This window comes from Pelobates fuscus, chromosome 3, assembly GCF_036172605.1.
Source record: "Pelobates fuscus isolate aPelFus1 chromosome 3, aPelFus1.pri, whole genome shotgun sequence".
NCBI lineage: Eukaryota > Metazoa > Chordata > Amphibia > Anura > Pelobatidae > Pelobates > Pelobates fuscus.
Window position 1 is genome coordinate 381,764,073 of NC_086319.1, and position 24,481 is coordinate 381,788,553.

Consider the following 24,481-nt stretch of genomic DNA (forward strand, 5'->3'; position numbering starts at 1 on the left):
TGCAGTCGCTTTAACGTTCTCTCAATGGAAGCCCCTGACTCCGTATAGATCAATATCTGCTACAACACATGGCATATTTATAGAACCACTCTATTTGTCTGCAAAGAATCAATGCTCTCATACATTTGACCAATCCCTATTGCTGCCCGTGTAGAATATTTTAATGATTTCAAATAATCATGCAGAGAGATATCTCTAAATGTGTTCCCTGAATGTTTGCAGTCTCTGCTGGTCTACTGTTCCAGGAGTCCACAACCCCCTCCCCCTTGCATAATGTAGCAGAACATCTATATGTTGATAATGAACTCCAACATTGTATATGTCACAGTATATAATACACTGATAATAAACATGTTGCAGTGTATAATTATGGAAAGTATCAACATATTGTAATGAACTTACTACATTATATAATACTTATGAGTATCCCCGCTGAGCAGCTAGGTACCGCTTTCTGTTGTGATCCGAAGAACACAGTTTCATTAGTCAGGATCTTAATGAACTCATTAGAGAGATGTTTTAATGCTTCAATACACAAAAACACAGACATTGATGTGAGACCATCTGACTGTTCTCCTGCACCATGGAGACAAGTTAAATAATCTGTACTAACAAGGACTTACTGCCAACATAATCTGCACACATCTCCCCTTTCCGGAGGTCATAGCAACGTAGGTGCCCATCTACAGACCTAAAGAAAGAGACACTGGCATTCATGTCTGTGGAAAAACACACGGTGAAAGAAGTCATAGGACTTGGAATATGTCTGTCCTCACTCCACATGTTGACAGAGTCATGAGGGAGCTGTGAGACATGGAGTCTGCCCCTCCCAGCACAGGGTGACACAGACAGGAGGGAGCTATGGGACAGGGAGTCTGTCCCTCCCAGCACAGGTTGACACAGACAAGAGAGAGCAATGGGACATGGAGTCTGCCCCTCCCAGGACAGGGTGACACAGACAGGAGGGAGTTAAAGGATATGGAGTCTGTCCCTCCTAGCACAGGCTGACACAGACAGGAGAGAGCAATGGGACATGGGGTCTGCCCCTCCCAGCACAGGGTGAAACAGACTGGAGGGAGCTATGGAATATGGAGTCTGCCCCTCCTAGCACAGGGTGACACAGACAGGAGGGAGCTATGGGACATGTAGTCTGCCCCTCCTAGCACAGGGTGACACAGACAGGAGGGAGCTATGGGACATGGAGTCTGCCCCTCCCAGCACAGGGTGACACAGACAGGAGGGAGCTATGGGACATGAAGTCTGTCCCTCCCAGCACAGGGTGACACAGACAGGAGGTAGCTATGGGACATGGAGTCTGTCCCTCCCAGCACAGGGTGACACAGACAGGAGGGAGCTATGGGACATGGAGTCTGTCCCTCCCAGCACAGGGTGACACAGACAGGAGGGAGCCATGGAACATGGAGTCTACCCCTCCTAGCACAGGGTGACACAGACAGGAGGGAGTTATGGGACATGCAGTCTGTCCCTCCCAGCACAGGTTGACGCAGACAGGAGAGAGCAATAGGACATGGGCTCTGCCCATCCCAGCACAGGGTGACACAGACAGGAGGGAGCTATGGGACACGGAGTCTGTCCCTCGCAGCACAGAGTGACACAGACAGGAGGGAGCTATGGGACATGGAGTCTGCCCCTCTTACTATGAAGTTAAACAAACCCTGATAGGATTTCATGGTCAGATACTTTGATGCTGGAAATCCCATCTTTTGCTTCATCCATAATTTGAATCGCATCTGGTCTACGTGAACGACAGTCCCAACACCTTATAGAAGAATCAATGGAGCCTAGAGCGCAACAGTAACAATTAATGGCCAGTAATATGTAATAAAAATTAAAAAGAAACTTATCACAAATAAAATTCAAAGTATTCTTTCATAATTATTGATTACAGGTCTATTCGAGGACCAGATTTTGAGGTCTGACCTGTTATTAAAGAATCCAGGGTGATCCTTACCTGACATTATTACTGTGGATTCCTCATTAAACTGCACGCAGTTCACTTTCTGCAAAGGGGAGGGCTGTTAGTGTAGTATGAATTGCACAAGTAAATACTGATAGACAGAAAAGGGGCGTGAACGTGCTTACCCCTGCATGTCCACGAAATTTCCTTATCACTTGCCCCTGAGCCACATCCCACAAAATGACAGTCTTGTCTGAGCTGCAGGAACACAGCTGACTGTTATCACATGACCTGCGGGAGAATAAAGCGCCATCTTTAAATAGCCATGACATGGTATACGGTGGGGTAAATTGTTATCATACGGGTGATTTGCTTCCATCATTGTAAACAAAAACAATTGACTACACAAGTAAGAATCAGTTGGTTCTAGTCATTTTAAACGCATATCACGTGAAGCATCTTTATTGAATATGTTCTATAACCGTTATATTTCAAACATCTGCAGCATTCTATATCATTAGCAAAATTCTGTCTGAGAATCACGTGTACAAAGTTAGCCATTCGAGTCAAATAACATGAAAACACCAACACCTTTTTTTATCTCTCACTGCAGAGATAACACTCCAAGGGCTGGAAGAGATAACCCTGCGAGATGCCATTTTGTAAGTGAACTTGCAGAACTGTGAGGTTTTAGAATTTTTTATTGCCATATTGTCGTGATTAGATTACAAACAGAGTAAGGTTTGCAAATGAAGACAAGCAATATTAAGAAAAGGTCCCTTGCTCAAGATAAATATAGCAGGGGGGCGGAGCCAGCAGCACAACGAAGCGGTCGCATCTCACCGAGCTCCGACTCCAATTCACCTAAACAGACCCATAAACAGCAAATTCTACCCACGAACCTCCCCCCCTCGTACTCCTCAGAGGACTTTGCATCAGACCTGATGGAGGGAGCGTCCTTCAGACCATCGACTAAACAAAACACGGTGACCAACTCACCCGGAGACCCGGTCACTGCAAGCCAGCTTAGAGAAATGCTAGCCGACCTACGCAAGGACCTATCCGCAGATATGGCCTATTACAAAGCAGCCATAGAAGGGGCCCAGTCGAAGATTACCCAACTAGAGGCCTGTGCGAGCACCCAGGACACCAGGTTAACGGTGGTAGAGCAACAAGTGGCTGACTTAGCAAGGCAGCAGCAGACCACAGCAGATCGCCTTGATACACTGGAGGACCAAAGGCGACGACATAACCTGAAAATCAGGGGGATACCTGACTCGGTGAGCCTCACTGAAACGCCCCACTATATTAGACGCCTACTAGGTGCCCTGCTCCCTCCAAAACAGGCGAAATCCCTGAGGCTGGACGGGATGTTTAGACTACCGAAGCCGACCCGGGCCCCACTGACCGCATCCGCGGACCTTATTATACGTTTCCAGAGCGTGTCGGACAAAGCGGCTCTCCAGGCTACGCTGAGAGACAAAACACCCCTATCGTTTGAAGGTAGCCAACTAACCTTTTTCCAGGACATCACCAGGAGCACGCTTGTCTGGCGAAAATCTCTACAGCCATTACTGCAACTCCTCCGTACAAGAAACCTGTCCTACCGCTGGGGAACCCCGCGAGCAGTACTACTCACCCTCAACGAGACCTCACATAAAGCGCAGAGCTTCCAGGAATTGGAAGCACTTCTGCAATCCGCGGGTATACTCCAGGCTGCACCCACGAGAGGATCAGGACTGTCCACGATCAACCCAGCCACCGTACGTGAGTTCACCCCGAGAACACCTCTGGGACCGACACAGACCAACCCGCCGACTTGAGACGCCTGAGACCATAGACCTTCAAGTGACATTTCCCACACTTCACCAGCGACACTCAAATTTTTTACGGTTTTCCACAGTTTCGAACCCCCACGCCCGGGACTAGCACACAACACAGGTACCGGCTGTGGACGGCAAGACAACCTACCGCAGCTTTGTTATCCAGGCTGCAGATACCTTACCACCGGAGTACACAGTTCCGAACTTGCCACACTAACATTGCCGCTCCATATCATCGTGCCTGAGGCGGTTTAAAGTTTTGCTTCAGCCTCTTTTACTACCCCTTGGACAGGATATCTAATCCTTGCTTTGCTCACGGACCACAGCATAAGTACCAGGACTTATCGGACACGAAGCTGTCCCTTCCCCTGAAACGACTCGTAAATATGATATGTGATTATAATACACTATACCGCATATGACACTACTTGTAAAATAGGTTTATGTCGGGTTTGTTATATGTTGTAGATCAGCACTCACACTCACAGCTACAAATCAGATTGTGCCAGAGGTACACTAATAACCATCGACCCCGTCCTTGACTGGGTATAATGGTAGTAGACCGGCATAGCTGAATGAAGCTGGAATACTTAGTTCACCCACCGAACAGATCCAGCCTGTCTACGCTTATATATCTTCCCACACCCTGCTCGCAGTGCTAGCTGGCAAATTTTAAATAACATGCAGGGCAGTATAGTCACCACCTGATAGAGGAGAGTCGAGCATCCCAACATGGGCATACTATATTGTAAGATACTGCGGGCCACTGCAGCCTCCTAAACAGGCTATCGCTCCCCGGCAACAATCAACAAGCGTACATATTTTGCCAACATAGTCAGCACCCTAGCCTAGCTGCAGCAGAATGTGGACATCCGTGTTCACCTACTTACATTAACATTGTTACACGTAGACCTTATCACTGTTCTCGTGTTTAAATGTTCTCACTGTTTATCCTATCAGAGGACTATTTGAATTATACAAAATGTGCAAGATCGCAGGCCGCTGATTACTTAGCTGATTACTTAGCTTATCCTCAGACACGCTGCTGCTGCATGTGTCATTACTAAGTATGTGCGCCTATAATGCCTACACAGCTTACACCCTAGCCTAACAGACTCAAAAGGTGGATAACCAAGATAATCCACCTACACTAGCGCTGCTAAACGTCAAATGTATTATTATTATTTTATTCTAACTCATTGTCTCCACTGTCTAGCGTAGCGGTTGGCTATTAGACTTATAGATACACATATACATTCACAAGACTTCATACCACTGAGCACTGAAAGTTTACTCCCAGACACACTGAGATGGAGCAGGTCTATACTAAGTATACACGTCAATAAGGCTTGCACAGTACGCACACTAGCCTAGCAGACTCAGAATGCGGACAACTGAGATAACCCACTTACCCTGGCACGGTTAAGTGTCAACCTTCTCCGTGTCATTCCAGTTTATTTAACAGTTTCTACCGTTTAGCCTATTGGATGACTAGTAGACTTATGTACACAATTGCAAGTTTCCAGGCCACCGATTACTACAAGTTCATTCACAGACATGCTGCGGGGGAGGGGGTCAATACTAAGTATATACGCCCATGAGGCCGGCACAGTAAGCACACTAACTCAGCAGACTCAGAATAAGGACAACTGGAATGACCCACCTACCCTAGAACTGTTAAGTGTCAACCTCTCATTAATATTTTATTTTATATAAATACCCTCTCTGTTTAGCCTATCGGATAACTAATAGAACTGTATTTAATTTTGTATGCTTTTATGCCACTGCTCACTGTAAGTATATCCCCAGGCATGCTGATGCTGAACAAGTCACTACTATATTAATACATCTATGATGCCTACGCAGTGTACACCCTAGCCTAGCAGACCCAGATTGTGGACATCCATGCTAACCTACCTATCCTGACACAGTTAAACGTTAATTTTATCTTTAACATTTGGTTTAAATGTTTCTACTGTCTAGCCTACCAGATGAATATTTAGAATTATATAAAAATGTGCAAGAATCCATACCACTGATTACTGTTAGTTTATTCTCAGACCCGCTGTTGTGGAGTATGTCAATACTTTGTATAAAATGCACAACAAAAATAAAGAATTAAAAAAAAAAAAAAAAAAAAAAAAGATAAATATAGCAGGAGGATGCTAAGTATGACTTTCAAAAGAGCTACACAACTACATACGTTTTTGTTTAAATAGTAGAGAGAGAATTAACACAATGTGTAATAGCTATATCAGACAAAAGTAATTGTTTATATGAACAACACTATAAATGGATCAAGCAAATATAAACCAGTGGAACGGGGAATAATGTGGAAATATAAAGAAATAGCATAATATTGCTTAATAGAACAGAATAAAACAGAGGCTGCCCCCTTGCACCAGATCTTCACATGAAGCAGTGATATCATCTTGCTGGTAGAATGCAGCCCATCTGCCCCTGGGCCTTCAGGGAGCGAGAATACAGCCTGCCATGGTCTCTTCGTGGGCCAAAGTGCCAAGGATCGCACTCTACAGGCATAGAAAGCCATTGCTGCAGAGAGGGCTGTTGGTTTCGGCCCAATAGTTCCATCATACTCCATTCCTACAGGCCCAGACTGTTACAGGAACAGGTACATAACTTCCACTGACCTCTTCAAGCCAAGTGACAGGGTCAAGGTCCCCTGGAGATACTCCAGATGTTGTGCAATTTGAACAGGTTGAACCCCTGGCCTAGATAGAGAGCAGTGGGCCAAAACACTGCCTCACTGGCAATCCGACTCACTGGCAATTAAGGTAAGTTGGGGTTCATGTCTGGATATGCGTTGCCAAAACCGCTCACATGCAGCTTCAAATGCGGAGTAGAATGCTCTTTCCAGTCCCGCATGGAGGTCTCTGCTAGCAAGGGCGAAGTAGCTTGTTAACTGCACCTCGTGTAGCCAGATTGCCTTAGCAGAATAGTGTGTTACAAGTAGGTAAGCTTAAAGGTTTTATAATTTATCAGTTCAATTGAGAGAAAGTCTCCAATTTATCTGAAATAGACCTTGTGTACATAGATTGGCTAAGGAAATACCATGAATACATACCATGCAGTGACCACATGGACACAGTCAGTGGCAAATCGTAATTGCTTTAGGTCACTAGTCACAATTAAGATTCATCAAAAGGTCTCAAAAGCTGTCTTAAGGTAATTTCCACAATGGCCAAGTTGTCTTCTGCCACAGGGGTCACTGATGTATACTCCCAGATTTGCTCTTACCCACAGATCCATACTCTCACACACACACACACATTCCCCACTGTATTGGCGAACACTCGTTGGAGGCTATTCCCTGCAAAGCCCAAAACTAATGCCCAGCAAGCCATCCTTCTCAAGCACATTAAGTTAGGACCTGATCAAGGCCACCAGCAATTTGGGTTACAGAGGTTGTCCAGGGAATTTGGACATACACCTCTATGCTGTAACTATCACGGTTAAGCCAGGAAAGATGGCTTCAGACAGCATTAACATCTTTAGAGGGGCCCCTTTGAGATGGCATTCTGAGACTATTTCTCTAGACGGATTATTTACTAAACTCCAGGGATCACAACTTAACATCTGATTTTACAAATTTGATGCAATTCCATTATATTTCAATTTAGCTGTAAATAATTGTAAATAACTGTATCTAAGATTAGATTTAAGATGGTTCTTCCTTCAAAGTTTTTGCACCATCCTACAGCAAGTCAAAAACTGTGTCTTTTCTTTGTGATGATTTTTTTTTTTTTTTTTTACCAATATTCTAAACATCTAACTTTGGGCATATTGGCAACAGAACGTCATCAGAGAATTAAAAAAAAAACTCTTCCTAATTAATGCGCAGTGAAAAGCTGTGAATTGCAGAGATCTTGATCTCATCAGCAATCATCATTTTAAACGGATTTATGGAAGTTCATTTTCAGGTGACCGTGACAATTTAAAAAATAAAGTGTCACGGACATCCGCATATGGACTGCACCCACTCCACAACTGTCATTCTGTGTGTCCGTAAGGTAGACCAGCAAAGCACAATCACCCGAGGTTAATAACAGCTTCTGTCCAACCAGACCATGACAGGAACTCTACACGATTGTTTAGTTTGCTTTTATTTTATTATTTTAAAGCCAAGTTTGACCATATAATTAATAAGCTTAGCCTGTACTGTAGGCATATTCTTATAGCCAACTCACAAATACAACAAGGTTCTCAACATGTTTCCCCTCAAGTGAGAATAGGTACTATAAAGTCAAAATGCTACGCCCACACTATTAATGCATGTATCGAACCTAGCTTCACAGGTGCACCCTGGTACCAATAGTACCTTATAACTACTCATTAAGCATATTTGGGTATAACCCCGCTCATCCTCACGCAAGTTACACAGATTAACCCTCTGAGTTATGCACTACTATGCTATATACAAATAGACCTAACCTTCAGGGCTTGTTGTACTCCACGCTTAGTTACACAAAAGTTTAGCTGCTCAAACTTTTGAAGCAATATCGGCTAGACCAGCCACAGTACTTCCCCAGCCGCCATCAAAAGTTTGAGAATCTTAGACAATAGGGCGGTAACTGCTTGCGGCCAAATGGCCACTAACCATACACTACACGCGGTTTGATAGAATGTTCATAATATGTATCTGTTATTATATAGTATCCCTAGCCTGCAACCTTTCTACTTGTTGTTATTATAAAATGTGCATGTTCATCTTGTGCCCCGCATGTTGAGCGTGGGAAAAGTTGGAGGACTGCTTTTGGGGCACCTCTTACCAGCCTGTGATATATATATGCACAACAAAAATAAAGAATTATAAAAAAAAAAAAAAAAAAAAAGATAAAAAGTGATTTATCCTGAATGGGAGCTGAATAGCCCAAAATGAATTTATAAACTCTCACCAGAAGATGGCAGCAAACAGTTCATATTAATAATAATAATATAAAAACACTTTCCAACTCTCGAGGTATTTCCTACACCCCTATTTTTCTGTTTCTATGTAGGTGTCAAAGTGATACGTGGTAAAAGGTGTGAAGTTCTCCAATCAGATCGCACAGTGCGTTTCAGAAAGACAGAAGTATTCGCAGCTTCAAACTACAGAACTCAACAGATAAATAGTGAGATTAACAAGAAATGAGGGTGTATGAGAAATGAGGGGCTGGTGGTGTTATATAGACAGTGATGGGATATACTGTATACGATATATCTTGTAATATTTGCACAACACAGGCAGCAAGCACGTGATTGGTGATAACTGGCGTTATATGTAAAAATAAGTGAGTAAACCATTGCATATTTATGTCAATATAGACATACTCACCCGGCCGCATCCAAGACCTCGTAGCCATGGCCATTGTAGCTTTTCAGCATTGTACCCTTGTGAGGATTCCAGAGCTTCAGGGATTTGTCACTGCCGCATGTCATGCAGTAATTACCGTCAGCTGAAAGAAAGACAGTAAAGCGAGGAATCGCCAGGAGGGAGTACCAGAGGCTGCGAAACATGCCAGGTTCTTCTATTTGGACATTGTTCTGCTGCAATTACTTTTTAAACACATACAGTATTATTCAATAAAGTGTGGATGGCTGACCAATGGCACACGTCACATTGGGATTGCGGAGGCCTCTCTGCTGGCACATGAGCCAGAGTTTCACTGGGGAACAGCGCTACCATGACGGGGCACAGGTGGTTACATTAGGACATACCAGCAGGGATCGAAGCGTCCAAGGATACGGCTGCCTCTATCAAAATCAGCAACATATTAAAAGTGACAATCAACAATGCCCAAACACACAAAAAAAAACCCGATATATAGTTTGGTAGATACACCCCCAATAAAAACATCTATACATTTTTTTTTAATAAAGGTATAGCTAAAAACAGCTTGCAATGCTGCAGATATCTTGTCTGCAGCTTTTGCAAGCTCTTCCCCTTTTAGCACAGCCCAGACATTCTGTGGCTGTCCAATCACAGACTTCCCAATGCAGCTCAATGAGAAGTCTTTGGAAGGCAGGAGCTCTGTGTAATTGCTGCCTCTTGAATTTAGCTCCACTGAGCGAACTAAACCAGGAAGTAACAGGAACGGTTGTCTGATTGAAAGCGAGGGGGCATAACAAGGTTTAGTCATAAAGGTCCTAATTTCTTTTGAAATCTGCACTTTTAGTAAAATTGAAAAGAGCGGACAAACTCTTTACACATAAAGCACTTCAGCAGTCTGCAGTGCCTACTATGACCACTTCAGTGATTTGAAGTGGTCGTGGTGGTAGGAATCTGAATGTGGAGTGTTTCTGTTAAACACAGCACATGCCCAGAACATACTTGAAAACAAGAGAAATCTCCATGTATCCTTCCTGGTAAAATATGTTATAAATAATAATAAATCATTTCTCATTTTGTGCCATGGCTAGATGAACTTCCAGCACACATGGCTTACGAAGCCTGGACGTTTTTTCTGGACTACCTAATGTCAAATCTGTGCATATTTTACATCTGTCAACGGCGTGCTGGCAACAGACGTGAACACTTTTTCATAGAAAAGGCAGTGTTTACATTGCTGCTTAGTAACATCTTTGGTGGCCTTTACTCAGATAGCCACTTGAGGTGCTTCTTAGTCCAATGTTGCACCTACGTTCGGCATCTCCATGCTCTGCATGGAGGTGCTGAATGTTCCTCATAGAGATGCATTGATTCATTAAATCTCTAAGAGGAGATGCCAATTGGTGCATGCACAATACCTTCCAATGCTTTCCTACTGGGAAGCATTGGATTGGCTGAGATCATCAGGATTTATTATCTCAGCCATGAAGGCGGCGCCAGCTACGGCAAGACCCGCATGGTGTAAGAAAAAAGGTGGGAGTCAAATCCCCTTTCCCATGCGATCAAAGACACAGACACACTCACTGACAGACAGACAGACAGACACATACTGATAGACAGAGAGATTGTGTGAGAGAGAGAGAGAGTGTGTCTGTCTGTCTGTCAGTGGCAGACACACATACTCAGAAATTATAATTAAAAAAAATCATCATTTTAATTGAAATCCACCCAGCCTCCGTACTTTTTGGAGAGCTAGTGTAAATTGGCTTTCTCTGGGGTCCAGTGGGGTTGCTGTCATTTCCCTGCTCTGCTCCCTAGCGCGCGGTTTAGTGTTACTGGGGCAACACTTTGTCAAGCCTGAGTCCATCCTTAATAAAGTGGCTACACCAAACAACTCTACATACTACATTTAGAATACCTGTGAAAATTACATGCTATTATGGGGGCAATTTTCATTCTAACTCATATCATGATTATGAAATCTCCTGTGAAAATAAAATTCATGTGTGTGAAAAAACACAAAAGAAAACATAAACCACTAAATAGGGCCAGCATTTGTGATAAAGTGGCTAGACCAAACGACTCAAATTACACCATTTGGAATACCCTGGGCTGTCTACTTTAAAAATGATTTGACATTGTGGGGGTAATTTTCTTTCCTGCACTGCCACACTGTCTGAAAGGTGACATAAGCCCAGCAAACCAGTCTGGCTAATTTCAATGTGTAAAAACAGAAGTGTGCAAGCCCTGTATTGACCCTGTAGATTGCAAGCTCCTGTACACTCACCATTGAACCTTACTGCACGCACAGCTCCCTGGTTACAGTCCAGTCTGCGCCTCAGCACCCGGGGTAGTTCAGGGGGTTTAGGTTTCGGGGTAGGGAAGGCCATGACAGCAATACCAGGGGTTAATCATACATGGGGTCTTACATGGAGAGCGCAAACCTAAAAATACAGAGACACAGATTACTATATATACATTGACTGAGAATACCAACATCAGAGAGCAACATCAGTAACACATGGGTGATAATACAGATACATGTTATTATTATTATTACACAGTAACTGTCAGTAACACATGGGTGATAATACAGATACATATTATTATTATTATTACACAGTGACTGCCAGTAACACATGGGTGATAATACAGATACTGATACCGGAGAAACTGACGGAAGCCAAGCACAGAGAGATGGACACAGGTTTCTTCAGGAAGGAAGAGATTCTTTATTGGATCACCGATCGGGACTCAGAGGGACTAGCGTCACCAAAATACAGCAAAGTCTGAGTACTGAATACATAGAGTACATTCCTTATATAGCACTGTAGCTCCTCCCACAATTAACTACACCCACACATACCCTTAACCTATTTAATAAATAGAGTCTAAACTCATCCATCCGGTCTAACCACGTGGCTCATCTGATACAAAGGAGAGGGACGCGTAATTCCAGTTCTTACATTCCTGCACCTGGTCAGTACAGTGATAACAGTATCTTAGCTACGTGTAATTAACTAACTGATACTACAAACACATATACATACATATGCCTTGTGGCAATCTTAGCCTGCTAAACTTGTATTTTACTGGAATTACATCACATTCCCCCCTTTGATGCCTCTGATATTTCACAATTACTTGAGGCATCACTTAACCTTGGTTTGCATATACCTCAGGTTACCATGAACCAGACCAGACTTATCTTATGATGTGAATCTTTTAACACTCATCTTCCTGCATTGGTTCTCCTTGATCTAGAGCCTTATACTTATATATCGCCATTATCTGTGCAGCAGCCTTCCTCTCTGCTATACTTCCTATCAGGCTTTGCACAGACCTAACTACTAAGGGTATAAGACACGGTAGGAGTAGACACAACAGTAAAATCAGTAGGACTCCACCTACCACTGCCTTAAGCCCTCCAAACCACTCATACCAGCTACCAAACCAACTACTTGGATTGTACCCTTTCCATACCTGAGTAGGCACATGCACTAGTTTAACCATATGGCTAGTAAGCTCAGCTATTGCTTGCCCTTCGTCATCTATTTGAAGACAGCAATTGCTCAGGTTAAACTTCCCACATACACCTCCCTCTACTGCCAAAAGGTAATCCAAGGCTAATCTATTTTGGTACACTGCTGTCCTCATCCTGGTATTATGCTTCGCTAGAAGATTGAGTGCTTGTGAGGTCTCATTAGTAATAATCTCAACCACCGCCTGTAATCTTATAATACGGTTGAGCATATAAATTGGGGTTCTATAACCAAAGGTACCATCTTCTGCCCACGTGGCTGGCCCATAATAATCTATGATACGCTGGGGAGGCCATTCATTATCTTCCCAGGTGCCTATCTCTAAGGGTCCCCTTTTCTTCCTATGATTCACATCATACACTTTAACACCTAAAGTCTCACCTGTTTCAATCGGTAACAAGAAGAAGGATGGTTTGAGCATACCCAACACACATGCCCCTTCCCAGTCCTGTGGCAACTCCGAATAGGCTTTCTTACCACAGATCCAGTACAAATTTGCTGGGGCTCTCCAGGTAGATGTGATGGATAAATCAAACCACACATCCTTTAAACTGGCATATCTAGCAAACGGGTTAGATGGTTCTGAGACATTTGAAGCCGACCACCAAGTTGTATTTTTAGTATCATCATCATAAGCTTTTTGCCCTAGACAAGTTAATTCTCCTACAGAAGTATTATACATTATTCCTTTCCTTGCTATGCAAACATAACCTATGATGGAGGTCTTTAATCTCCACTCAGATTTACCTCTAACACTCAAATGATAATCGGCTTGTGTAGATATTAGTTGGTCAACTGCCTCAGAACCGGACATTACCTCCTTTGCTTCCCAAGGCCATTGGTCTCCCATGTTAGTACCTCCACACACATAGCAGTTGGTAACATTAAGACTACCGGCAATACTTTCAGCTAGGTCAATGAACAGGTTTTTAGCGTTATGGGGGATCTTATTATCTATACTCATCTCTTCATAAAAGGAATGGTATACTTGATGAGTCTGGGAGGATACCGTATCAGTCTCTATTCCTATAAACAATAATGTCCCAGGATCTAAACCCGTCCCGTATATCTGAAACCCAAATAAATTTCCATACTTATCTAGGAACTTGTCGGGGTTATTAATAAGTATATGGACTGGGTTGCATTCCATAGACTTACAATAAGGGCTAGTCGGCAACTTAGTCACTATCATGTCTTTATCTACTGTCTGTCCCCAAGTCGCCCACCCCACACAAGACCAATATGGACAAAAGTTATAGTCTTTATTTGGGCATCTAGGACTCACATATTTATTTTTACTACTGGGACAAATATATTTATCATTAGACCCATACGTCCTCTCCCATCTAAGATCCCCACATACATTCCACGGTTTTCTACCACTTGATATCGCCTTACATGCATCAAATAGCAGAACACCCGAAGAATGTACGGATTCTAACACCGTCTTATTAATTAGGGTCCCCTGAGGATCTCCATTCCTGAGAGTCAACCAAATTGTACGAGGTTGATACTCTGGACTGAAGCACTTAGGTTCTCCTACTCCTAAATGGCACACACTATAGTCTATATTTAGGTATCTACATCTTGATACCTCTCCTTTACATTCGTATTGTGAATGCCAAATTAGGGTTTGGGAAATATGGTTACCTGTTCTCGTAGTCTTAATGCATACCTCACAGCTAGGAGTGTCGGTACCTCTACCTTCCTGAATATAAAAACACATATAAATAAACACAATCAAAAGCACATCTTTCGCCGTCATCCTCAGTCTTCGTCCGTGCGATGGAACCTCAGCTTCCAGGATGTGAGGGCTGCAGGGAATGGAGTTCTGCTCGTCTTCACAGGTGTCCCTTCGAGACTTTCCTGGCTTATACACTATGTGTTGGTAAGCGGACAGGCTTTATTATGGCCTTCTCACTCACACCTGTAACAATAAAATTTGTAATCCACAATAATTCCTCGTTACTCCGACTGAGTAGTGCGTTTCAACCGGATCTTGCAGGGATTCTCTGGATCTGCTGTAATTTGCCAAGAATCGACTGCTGCTGGTTTAACCCTGGAGTGATGTATCCACGGAGTTACTTCGGCTACTTTTATCGCTGTAGGGGTAGACAAAAGAACAACATAAGGACCTCTCCACTTGGGCCCTAACGGTACATTATTCCACTCTTTAATCCACACTTGGTCTCCTGGATGATAACTATGAACAGGGGGATAAATATTCACAGGTAATCTATCTTGTACCCATTTCTGTACCTCCTCCATAGTCTTACCCAACTCTACAACCTGCTGCCGGGTAATTCCTTCTCCCAACTGACTCAAGTCCCCCCTTAAGTTACCAAGTACGGGAGGTGGTCGCCCATACATGATTTCAAAAGGAGAGAGGCCCATCCTTCTGGTAGGGGTACTGCGGATTCGCAATAAAGCTATGGGTAAGAGAACGTTCCACTTAAGTTGGGTTTCCTGACACATTTTAGCCAACTGGTTCTTTATAGTTCTATTCATTCTCTCTACCTTACCAGAACTCTGGGGTCTATATGCAGTATGAAGCCTCCACTTTATACCAAGCATATGAGTCAGTTGTTGTAGGCACTGATGAACAAAAGCTGGACCATTGTCCGATCCTATAGAACAGGGTAGTCCATATCGGGGTATTATTTCTCGTAGCAGGAATCTTACAACTTCTCCTGCTTTCTCTGTACGAGTAGGACATGCTTCTACCCAGCCTGAATAGGTGCACACAATTACCAACAGGTAACGATGTCCACCCGATTTAGGCATTACTGTAAAGTCTATTTGTAGATCGGACATGGGGAGTCCCCCCATAAACTGGACTCCTGGTGGCTTTACTGGTCCTTGTCTTGCATTATTCTTAGCACACGTTACACATCTGCGTACAATGGCCTGAGTCAAGTTGGACAATCTTGGTATGTAGAAATGTTTCCTGAGAGATTCTTCAGTACTGTCTCTCCCAGAATGTGTCCCGTTGTGATAATTTTGGACAATTTCTACCGCTAGTGATGCTGGTATGACTATTCTTCCATCTTCTAGCTGATACCACTTGTTCTCCAAATACTTTCCCGGTTCAGTCTTTAACCACTCCTCTTCTTGAGCTGTATAAACTGGAGTCCATTGGGACAGTGGAGTTGGTATAAGAGCAGCTATATGCCCCACATACTCCTGTCTTCCTGATTCAGCAGCACGCTTAGCTGCACTATCTGCCATCCGATTTCCCTTGGTTACATCACCATCTCCTCTCAGATGCGCTCGACAATGTATGATACCGACTTCTTTCGGCTCCCACACTGCTTCCAATAGTTGTAGGATTTCAGCTGCGTACTTGATTTCTTTGCCTTCTGAATTCAGTAGTCCTCTTTCTTTATACAAAGCTCCGTGGGCATGAGTGGTTAAAAACGCATACTTAGAGTCCGTATAGATATTTACTCTTAAACCTTCAGCCAATTGTAACGCTCGTGTTAGTGCTATTAATTCTGCCTTTTGTGCTGATGTTCCTTTCGCCAGTGGCCGAGCTTCTATCACCTTGTCTATTGTTGTCACTGCATATCCTGCATAGCGGATCCCTTCTTTCACATAACTACTGCCGTCGGTGTAATATTGAACATCGGGGTTCTGGATGGGAAAATCACGAAGATCTGGTCTACTTGAAAATACTTCATCCATTACTTCCAAACAATCATGTTGACTTTCAGTAGGTTGCGGCAAAAGGGTAGCTGGATTTAAGGTGTTTACAGTCTCTAAATGCACTCTTGGGTTTTCACACAACATTGCTTGATACTTGGTCATACGGCTGTTACTAAACCAATGATTTCCTTTGTAATCCAACAACGTCTGTACTGCATGTGGGACTCGTACATAAAGTTCTTGACCCAGAGTGAGTTTATCGGCTTCAGCTACTAGCAGGGCGGCTGCAGCTACGGCTCTTAGACAAGGTGGAAGTCCGCTGGCCACTGCATCCAGTTGCTTAGACATGTAGGCAACAGGTCTTTGCCATGATCCCAAGTACTGTGTCAATACTCCCACAGCCATTCTTCTTTGCTCGTGTACATATAAGTAGAATGGTCGTGTGTGATCAGGTAGACCTAATGCTGGGGCACTCATCAAAGCCTTCTTCACATCTTCAAATGCCGTTTGCTGTTCTTGGGTCCATAAGAAGGGGTCGTGCTCTGTACCTTTGATGGCTGCGTACAGAGGTTTTGCCAGTATCGCATAGCTGGGAATCCATATCCTACAGAAGCCTGCTGCCCCCAAGAATTCTCGCACTTGTCTTCTATTCTTGGGTATTGGTATTTGGCAGACAGCTTCTTTTCTCTCTGGCCCCATAATCCTTTGACCTTCAGAGATATGGAATCCCAGATACTTGACAGTTGGCAAACACAACTGAGCCTTCTTCCTGGACACCTTGTATCCTGCCTTCCAGAGAATATGTAGTAGATCGTGCGTTGCTTGCTGACATTTTTCTTTTGTAACTGCTGCTATCAACAAGTCATCTACATATTGTAACAATACACATTCTCCTGGGATAGACTCGAAATCCAGTAGATCTTGACTTAGAGCTGAACCAAATAGGGTAGGTGAATTTTTAAACCCTTGGGGCAGTCTTGTCCAAGTCATTTGGCGTTTTGAGCCCGTTACAGCGTTCTCCCATTGGAAAGCGAAAATACATTGGCTTTCTGCGGCAATTCGGAGGCAAAAGAAGGCATCTTTGAGATCTAAGACTGTGAAGTAAGTAGCCCCGCCCGGAATTAAAGCAAGCAGGTTATATGGATTGGGTACAACTGGATGTATGCTAACAACCGCATCATTGACTGCTCTTAAGTCCTGTACAGGTCGATACTCATCTGTACCGGGCTTTTGAACAGGCAGCAATGGGGTGTTCCAGGGGGAAGTACAGAATTTTAGGATACCATACCGTATGAACTTATCCAGATAGGATTGGATGTTCTTCTTAGCCTTCTGCGGAATGTGATATTGTCTTAGGCTCACTGGATAAACCCCATGTTTCAGTTCAATTTTTATTGGTGGAATATTGCGGGCCAGTCCTGGTGGGTTGTTCTCTGCCCAAACTCCTGGTATGTTAAACAATGTCTCATCACTCCTAGGGTTTTGGCTAGTCAACACTGTATAAAGTCGCCACTCTTCTTCCTTTGGTACGGATAAAGTCATAATACCTGAAGGTCCATTAAACTTTAAGGATGTTGTTCCATTTGGTAGGAACGTAATCTGCGCTTGTAATTTTGATAGCATATCACGTCCCAGCAATTGGACTGGACATTCAGGCATATAAAGGAATTGGTGTTTTACTACGTGGCCTCCCAATGTACAGAGTCGACTTTTAAGAACCGGTTTTTCAGCACTTCTTCCAGTTGCTCCTATCACAGTAATAGTCCTTCCAGATGGAGGAGCAACTAGATTAGTCACCACTGAATGTTCAGCACCAGTGTCGATCATGAACGCACTCCTTTTCCCCCCTATTGATACATCGACCATAGGCTCCGCTCGACCAAGGGGGATGGAGCCCGGTCGGTATCAATAGTCCTCCATGACAGTGTCAGCCAATCCTACAAAGTCCCTACCTTCTCTATCGCGGGACCTTTGCGCTGCTGGAATATACCTGTCTTCCCTAACACTTCCTCTGTTCCCATTACTCCCTCTATAACCATTACTCCCTCCGGGGCCTCCTCTACCTCTCGCTCTACCTCTAAAGTTTCCGTAGCCTGCCCTGGGTTGGTCTCTCTCGTACTGCTCTCTTTGCGGACATTCGTTCCTCCAATGCCCTTCTTCCTTGCAATACGCGCATTGATCCCTACTCAAAGGCTCCCTACTCCATCTATTATTGCCTCTATCTGGGCCCCGTTTATCTACGCCTGCGATCGCTACCGCTAGCATATCAGCCTTTTTACGCATCTTGCGCTCTTCCTCTTTCTTACTTTCTGTATCCCTGTTCATATAGACCTTATTTGCTACCTCCATTAGTTGGGTGATGGACATACCTGCAAACCCTTCTAACTTTTGTAGCTTGCGCTTAATATCTCCGTATGCTTGGCTGACAAAGGCGGAGTTAACCATTCGGGAATTGTCTGCGTCTTCCGGATTAAAGGGGGTATACAAGCGGTATGCCTCCAATAATCGGTCATAAAAGACACTGGGCGCTTCATCGCTTTTCTGGATCACCTCAACTGTCTTCGACATGTTAATGGCTTTCTTTCCTCCGGCTTTCATGCCAGCAATTATAGCGTCTCTATAGGCTCTGAGTTGAACCATATCAGCACCATTTACGTTCCAATCGGGATCGGTGTTGGGATAGTGTGTCGCGGCCCATGCTGCTGGATTGGCTTGGTTCAAAGCACGGGCTCTATCCTCTAATGCTTTAATGGCTGCTTGATTTATTCTTGTCCTTTCCTCATTGTTAAATAAAGTCATTAGTAACTGCTGGCAATCAGCCCATGTCGGATTATGCGTCTGTACTATTGAGGTGAACAGATCAGTCATAGCTTGTGGTTTCTCAGTATACGAGGAATTATGGGTCTTCCAGTTTAAAAGATCGGTTGTGGTAAATGGGACATATACGAAGACTGGGTCAGCGTGTGCCATTTGACCTGCGGCATCGATATAAGCTGACCCGGGATTCAGACGAAGAGGCATCTGATAGTGCTTTAATTGTTGGGCACCAGTCAACTGTCGGGTTTGGATGGGGCTACGTAGAGAGGCGTCAGTCATGGGTTCCGGTCGGGGAGAGATAGGGTATGGGGATGTGGGAGGTCGGTTTTGGGAAAAGGTCGTAAATAAAACACTTCGAGCCGAGCTAGATGAAGCTTGACCGGAAGTCTGAAGTGGCGCCAAATCAGGATATTCGTTTCTAATGGGGGTGGATTCTGGTTCCGGAAGGGGAGATTTAGTACGAGGGGGGGTGGATCCTGTACTGGAGGAGGAAGCGGAAGTGGATGAGGGTAATGAGGGGAGGGGTGCAGGACTTCCTGCGTTTGCGTCACTTCTTCTTAACGGAAAGTAAGGGGGCGGCAAAGGGATCTCGGACTCAGGGGGCGTGTCCAAAATGGGCCTAACACCAGTCCTAGTGGACGAGCAAGTCCTAGCTACCATGAGGCGACACTGCTCCTCGTGGCATGTCTGGAGCCATTTTGGCGAGTCATTTACGGCCTGTCTCCAACAGTCAATATAAGGAAACTGGCCGTAAAGTTCAGGCCTACCCGATACAGCCACGTGTAAGCGCTGTACCAGAGTTGGATCCAAACTGCCACGTGGCGGCCATGCCGCAACCAAAGTAGGCCACTCCCTAGTACACAAAGTGACCAAACGTACAGGAGACATCTTTACCCCAAAATCACAAACTTTGAATCCCTTTTTAAAATTCTTAACCATACATCCTAAGGGATCCGGAATCGTTGACTGCGACGCACCCATACTTAACAATGGAACGTCGTCGACAACGAATACTATACACGCGTACTATTCAACAGTCACACCCGTTTCCTCTGGCAACAGCACCACGTGGTACGGTTACCAAGTGAAACGTACACAATAACAATAAACACTCAGGGAATTCCCGTACACACACAGCTGTTACACCAGTCACTATATAATCAATATTATGCCCTTTGGCGTAACTATACAGTCACCCACGCTATAATTCTCTATATACGAATTACCCGTCTATAACACACCCCAGTAACATCGTCTTTTACAAATAGCGGTTACAGTACGGTTAGCATAGGTCAAAGCACAAGTTAAGGTCACAATACAATTATTAGTGGTTATGGTGTTAAACATGCAATGGACGACAATGATTAGTACTTATTATATAATGTCAGTAAATATACAGGGTTATGGTACCGTGCACTATAATACAGCAACACACTATTAACACTCTCGCTAGACGGCTGAGCTCGCGCTATCTAACAAGATATACACTTTACTAAAACAATCGTTAACACATTTACAATTCCCAACTAAACTATTGGCCAGTACCTTGAATGGACTACCTAAAACTATATACACCCGTTTTGGTTAGCCACACTGCCCAATCACCACATATATAGCGAGCTAGAGAACCGAATTTACACAGGCGCCTCTTAGTCGCACTATCAAAAGTCTAGTGGGTTCCAAATTTACACGCCTTCCCACTTAGCCCAGATAGGATGAGAACTAGCGAACCGAATTTACACAGGCGCCGCTTAGTCTCCCGGTCCCTCCGACCTAGCGAACGTAATATACACCCTAGAACGCTAGTCTAGACAAGACACCGGTGTCCGGCTAGGGCTATTTACACCAGGACCCCGCCTGACTAACCAAATCAAACGGTCTGACTAAAGAGCGTTCGATCGAGCGGTGCGCCTTCGCTCCTTCCCTCCGACAGAGGGGGCAGATACACAGATTCAAAACCCCTTTGGGCCTACCGCACAATCGGTATACCCCTAGTGGGTCCTGCCGTCTAAAACAGCAGTTGTCTTACCTCCTCGTTCCTGAACCTGAGTTCACACTCATCGACGGGGACACCCCAGCACTTCTCACGTAGAGGCCGATGATCTCCTGGACAACAGACCAGTGGCGCCGAGACGAAGGGAGGTCCACGCAGAAGTTCAGGGGTGCAGCCGTAGAGAACGTGGGCAAAGATAGACCGTCTCACGCCTCTGCCTCTCAGCTACCGTTGAACGATGAGTTTCCCGGCCAATGCACCAAATGATACCGGAGAAACTGACGGAAGCCAAGCACAGAGAGATGGACACAGGTTTCTTCAGGAAGGAAGAGATTCTTTATTGGATCACCGATCGGGACTCAGAGGGACTAGCGTCACCAAAATACAGCAAAGTCTGAGTACTGAATACATAGAGTACATTCCTTATATAGCACTGTAGCTCCTCCCACAATTAACTACACCCACACATACCCTTAACCTATTTAATAAATAGAGTCTAAACTCATCCATCCGGTCTAACCACGTGGCTCATCTGATACAAAGGAGAGGGACGCGTAATTCCAGTTCTTACATTCCTGCACCTGGTCAGTACAGTGATAACAGTATCTTAGCTATGTGTAATTAACTAACTGATACTACAAACACATATACATACATATGCCTTGTGGCAATCTTAGCCTGCTAAACTTGTATTTTACTGGAATTACATCACAATACATGTTATTATTATTACACAGTGACTGTCAGTAACACATGGGTGATAATACAGATACATGTTATTATTATTACACAGTGACTGTCAGTAACACATGGGTGATGATACAGATACATATTATTATTATGATTACACAGTGACTGTCAGTAACACATGGGTGATAATACAGATACATATTATTATTATTATTCACAGTGACTGCCAGTAACACATGGGTGATAATACAGATACATGTTATTATTATTACACAGTGACTATCAGTAACACATGGGTGATAATACAGATACATATTATTATTATGATTACACAGTGACTGTCAGTAACACATGGGTGATAATACAGATACATATTATTATTATTACACTGACTGTCAGTAACACATGGGTGATAATACAGATACATTTTATTATTATTACACAGTGACTGTCAGTAACACATGGGTGATAATACAGATACATATTATTATTATTATTACACAGTGACTGTCAGTAACACATGGGTGATAATACAGATACATATTATTATTATTATTACACTGACTGTCAGTAACACATGGGTGATAATACAGATACATTTTATTATTATTACACAGTGACTGTCAGTAACACATGGGTGATAATACAGATACATATTATTATTATTACACTGACTGTCAGTAACACATGGGTGATAATACAGATACATATTATTATTATTACACTGACTGTCAGTAACACATGGGTGATAATACAGATACATGTTATTATTATTATTACACAGTGACTGTCAGTAACACATGGGTGATAATACAGATACATATTATTATTATTACACAGTGACTGTCAGTAACACATGGGTGATAATACAGATACATGTTATTATTATTACACAGTGACTGTCAGTAACACATGGGTGATAATACAGATACATGTTATTATTATTACACAGTGACTGTCAGTAACACATGGGTGATAATACAGATACATATTATTATTATTATTATTACACAGTGACTGTCAGTAACACATGGGTGATAATACAGATACATGTTATTATTACACAGTGACTGTCAGTAACACATGGGTGATAATACAGATACATATTATTATTATTACACAGTGACTGTCAGTAACACATGGGTGATAATACAGATACATGTTATTATTATTACACAGTGACTGTCAGTAACACATGGGTGATAATACAGATACATGTTATTATTATTACACAGTGACTGTCAGTAACACATGGGTGATAATACAGATACATGTTATTATTATTATTATTACACAGTGACTGTCAGTAACACATGGGTGATAATACAGATTCATATTATTATTATTACACAGTGACTGTCAGTAACACATGGGTGATAATACAGATACATGTTATTATTATTATTACACAGTGACTGTCAGTAACACATGTGTGATAATACAGATACATGTTATTATTATTATTATTACACAGTGACTGTCAGTAACACATGGGTGATAATACAGATACATGTTATTATTATTACACAGTGACTGTCAGTAACACATGGGTGATAATACAGATACATGTTATTATTATTATTACACAGTGACTGTCAGTAACACATGGGTGATAATACAGATACATGTTATTATTATTATTACACAGTGACTGTCAGTAACACATGGGTGATAATACAGACACATGTTATTATTATTACACAGTGACTGTCAGTAACACATGGGTGATAATACAGATACATGTTATTATTATTACACAGTGACTGTCAGTAACACATGGGTGATAATACAGATACATGTTATTATTATTACACAGTGACTGTCAGTAACACATGGGTGATAATACAGATACATGTTATTATTATTATTATTATTATTACACAGTGACTGTCAGTAACACATGGGTGATAATACAGATTCATATTATTATTATTACACAGTGACTGTCAGTAACACATGGGTGATAATACAGATACATGTTATTATTATTATTACACAGTGACTGTCAGTAACACATGTGTGATAATACAGATACATGTTATTATTATTATTATTACACAGTGACTGTCAGTAACACATGGGTGATAATACAGATACATGTTATTATTATTACACAGTGACTGTCAGTAACACATGGGTGATAATACAGATACATGTTATTATTATTATAACACAGTGACTGTCAGTAACACATGGGTGATAATACAGATACATGTTATTATTATTATTACACAGGGACTGTCAGTAACACATGGGTGATAATACAGATACATGTTATTATTATTATTACACAGTGACTGTCAGTAACACATGGGTGATAATACAGATACATGTTATTATTATTACACAGTGACTGTCAGTAACACATGGGTGATAATACAGATTCATATTATTATTATTACACAGTGACTGTCAGTAACACATGGGTGATAATACAGATACATGTTATTATTAGTATTACACAGTGACTGTCAGTAACACATGGGTGATAATACAGATACATGTTATTATTATTATTATTACACAGTGACTGTCAGAAACACATGGGTGATAATACAGATACATGTTATTATTATTACTGAGTGACTGTCAGTAACACATGGGTGATAATACAGATACATATTATTATTATAACACAGTGACTGTCAGTAACACATGGGTGATAATACAGATACATGTTATTATTATTACACAGTGACTGTCAGTAACACATGGGTGATAATA

The 24,481-nt window shown here is 42.7% G+C and overlaps 1 protein-coding gene across 1 annotated transcript in view; it reads right to left on the reverse strand.

Moving 5' to 3' along the window:
- WDR83 (WD repeat domain 83) overlaps window positions 1-24,481 on the reverse strand; it is a 33,927-nt gene that overhangs the window by 6,934 nt on the left and 2,512 nt on the right. Inside the window, exons 2-7 of the mRNA XM_063449594.1 lie at window positions 11,358-11,514; window positions 9,077-9,197; window positions 2,104-2,209; window positions 1,973-2,021; window positions 1,676-1,802; window positions 624-691 (exon numbers count right to left, since the gene is read on the reverse strand). Coding sequence (XP_063305664.1) covers window positions 624-691; window positions 1,676-1,802; window positions 1,973-2,021; window positions 2,104-2,209; window positions 9,077-9,197; window positions 11,358-11,460 — 574 coding nt within the window. The 5' untranslated portion in view covers window positions 11,461-11,514. The remainder of the gene's footprint in view (window positions 1-623; window positions 692-1,675; window positions 1,803-1,972; window positions 2,022-2,103; window positions 2,210-9,076; window positions 9,198-11,357; window positions 11,515-24,481) is intronic.